The 2,558-nt window shown below is 57.8% G+C and overlaps 1 protein-coding gene across 1 annotated transcript in view; it reads right to left on the reverse strand.

Annotated features, from left to right (window-relative positions):
* The window catches only part of GALNT16 (polypeptide N-acetylgalactosaminyltransferase 16), a 99,192-nt gene that overhangs the window by 26,257 nt on the left and 70,377 nt on the right, over window positions 1-2,558 (reverse strand). The window contains exons 2-3 of the mRNA XM_007454445.1: window positions 2,159-2,316; window positions 487-585 (exon numbers count right to left, since the gene is read on the reverse strand). Of these exons, the coding sequence (XP_007454507.1) occupies window positions 487-585; window positions 2,159-2,316 (257 nt within the window). The remainder of the gene's footprint in view (window positions 1-486; window positions 586-2,158; window positions 2,317-2,558) is intronic.

A 2,558-nucleotide genomic window follows, 5' to 3' on the forward strand; every position in this document is an offset into this window, starting at 1 on the left:
GGCAGGCGGACTCTCCACCACTGCGCCACCAGGGAAGCCCCCGAATCCTATTATTATCTAAGTTCATTAAGAAATGAGGTGAGTAGAAGTCAAACTTGACCACAGGGCCAAGCTTAGGAGAACAGGAGGGGCACCGCTCTCTGAATCGCTGACAGGTGCCTACTGGGCTGGCATCCATCCACCTGAGGCCTCACGTCCGTCCCCACCGCCCTGGGCTCCTGACCCCTGCATTTCTGCCCGAGTCCTGGGGACCTGACCTTGTGTTCGTGCATCTCGCTAACAGTTGGACTTCTTGGATCTCCCTGACCCTGATGCACCAGCCTCAGCCTCTCAGAAGGGCAGAACCCCCCCTGCCAGTGCCCGCTGGTCTTCACGCCGTCTGGCCACAGCACCCAGTCTCAGTGTCCTCCCCTGCCAGGGCCCGGCAGATCCCCGAGGCCTGGGGAAACAGCACCACGGAGATGAAAGGTCCAAGGTGGGGCTTACCTTTTCACCGTGCGCAGGAGGGTAGAGCGGGCTTCGTTGTGGAAGGTGATGATGACGCTGGTGGCCGGCAAGTCCGAGGAATAGGACACGGATGGGCAACTGAGAAGACAGCAGAGAGGTCAGAGGGCAGCTGAGAGAGTGATCTCAGGGCAGGCTTAAGCTTCTCTTTGTCCAGCCTGCTGCCCCCTGAAGCCAGGCGTGGGCCCTGGGCCTCCACACCCATGCCCACCCCACTCAGACCGCCCAGCCTGGAGTCCTTGGAGGGAAGCACAGGTTGGGGGACCTTCCCAGGCCTGGATGCTCTTTACAAAAGACCTAGAGCACTCGGAGCCCCACAGTCACTGAAGTGCTGAGGAGGGATCGACGTGTATAGGCACCACACAGGCCCCAGGATCAAGCCCCGGACCAACAGACAGAACTCCCTGCCCGATGGGGCAGCCAAGAGAGACAGAATGGCGGAGGGGGGAAGAGGGGAAATGGCCTCTCTTTGTCTCTGACACCCTGTGGCTTCCTCCTTCGGGTGTAGCGGCTCCTGACATCTGGTGGGATCTGGAGAGGAATCGTTCCCATCCTGCCCTCCCGCGAATTCCTCCCTCTCGCTGCCACCATTAACAGCCACCTGGTGACACCAGGCAGGGGAGCAGCCTCACTCTTCCCATGGGCCCTGGGACACCTAGGGGAAACCGAGTCTCTGCGGAGACACCAAAGGCACTTCCCCCTACCTCACTCCCTCGCCCAGCAGCTCTGCGCTCCGCCTTCTCCAGACACCACATTTTGGGCCCATTGGCTTCCCCATGCTCAGAAAAGGGAATTAAAATGATCCATCCTTGCCAGGCTTCATCCTTGTCGGTTCTGCGAATGCTTCTGTGAATGCATTTATTGGTGCTCCTGGGGCCGCGGCGGGAAGGCAGCCGCAGTGCTAGTTCTCATGGCAATCTTCTTTATTACAATTGCTCTCTGACTATTCCGGCGGTGACTGCTTTTTCATTATGGCAAGAGGAGAGATTGAAGGTGGAGACTCGTATCCTCCAGACGGGACACTACGAGGGCCTGAACCAGGGAGGGGGCTGATGACTTGCCCGCTCACACTGAGCAGAGTCGGAGCTGGGATCAGCACGGAAGGTGTCCTTGATCCTGGTCTAGGGCCTCTCCCACCTACCACTCTGGGAGAACGAAGAGCAAGACTGCCGAGCATTTCTGGGAATTGCTGAAGAAGTGGTGGCAGTGGGGCAGGAAGAGAGGAAGGAAAGGGATACCAGTGGGGCGGTGCACAGCACTCTACTGTTTGCACAGTGCAGGCAGGGCTGGCGGCCCCTCTTCACCTCAGACATCACCAGACGGGCACCAAGAACGCCAGGCTAGCCCACCCCCTTCAGACCCCCCCCGTGGTCCCCTGGCAGGTCACTCTTGCTGGGATTCCAGCCTGAGGTATTTAGGGGCCTCTCTGGCCTCGCTGGGAAGTCTCCTTGGACCTCTCAGGCTCTCAGGAGGTCAGTGAAATAAAGGTGAGTCAGGAAAACGACAGATGGTAAGGGTTTGAATGTCTCAATAGCTGGACCAAGTCTGAGGAAATCTTCCTCATTTCTTAAATCCACATGACTGAAAGAAAAGCCAACTGGTGCTGGCCCTTCCCTCCACCTTTCTTTCTCCACCGGCACAATGGAGGCCACACCTGTAATGGCGGGTGTCCCGGATGGGCCGGTCAGGGCTCAGCTTGTCGCTCTCCAGCTGGTTGAAGGCATGCTGTCTGTAGGGGTCCTCTCCAGGCTTCAGCTGCTTGGCTGCCAGGTACGCCTTCTCATCAAAGCCTTTCGAGGGTGTTCCTGTCACCTGAGACAAAGGTCAGCATCAGAGGGGCCACAGGCAAGAGGATAAAGTAGCCACTGTGTGGTAAGCACTTACGACACGGTAGGACCCAACTACATTACCTCATTTGTACCTGTGAGCAGGAGATCGTTATTTCCCCGATTGCACAGATGAGAAAACTGAGGCTCGTGACAGTACCCCCATGTGTGGGGGCAGGGAGTACACGGGAACTCTCCGTACTTTCTGCTCAATTTTGTGCACCTAAA

This window comes from Lipotes vexillifer, unplaced genomic scaffold (genome assembly GCF_000442215.2).
Source record: "Lipotes vexillifer unplaced genomic scaffold, Lipotes_vexillifer_v1.1 scaffold197, whole genome shotgun sequence".
In the NCBI taxonomy this organism is placed as follows: domain Eukaryota; kingdom Metazoa; phylum Chordata; class Mammalia; order Artiodactyla; family Lipotidae; genus Lipotes; species Lipotes vexillifer.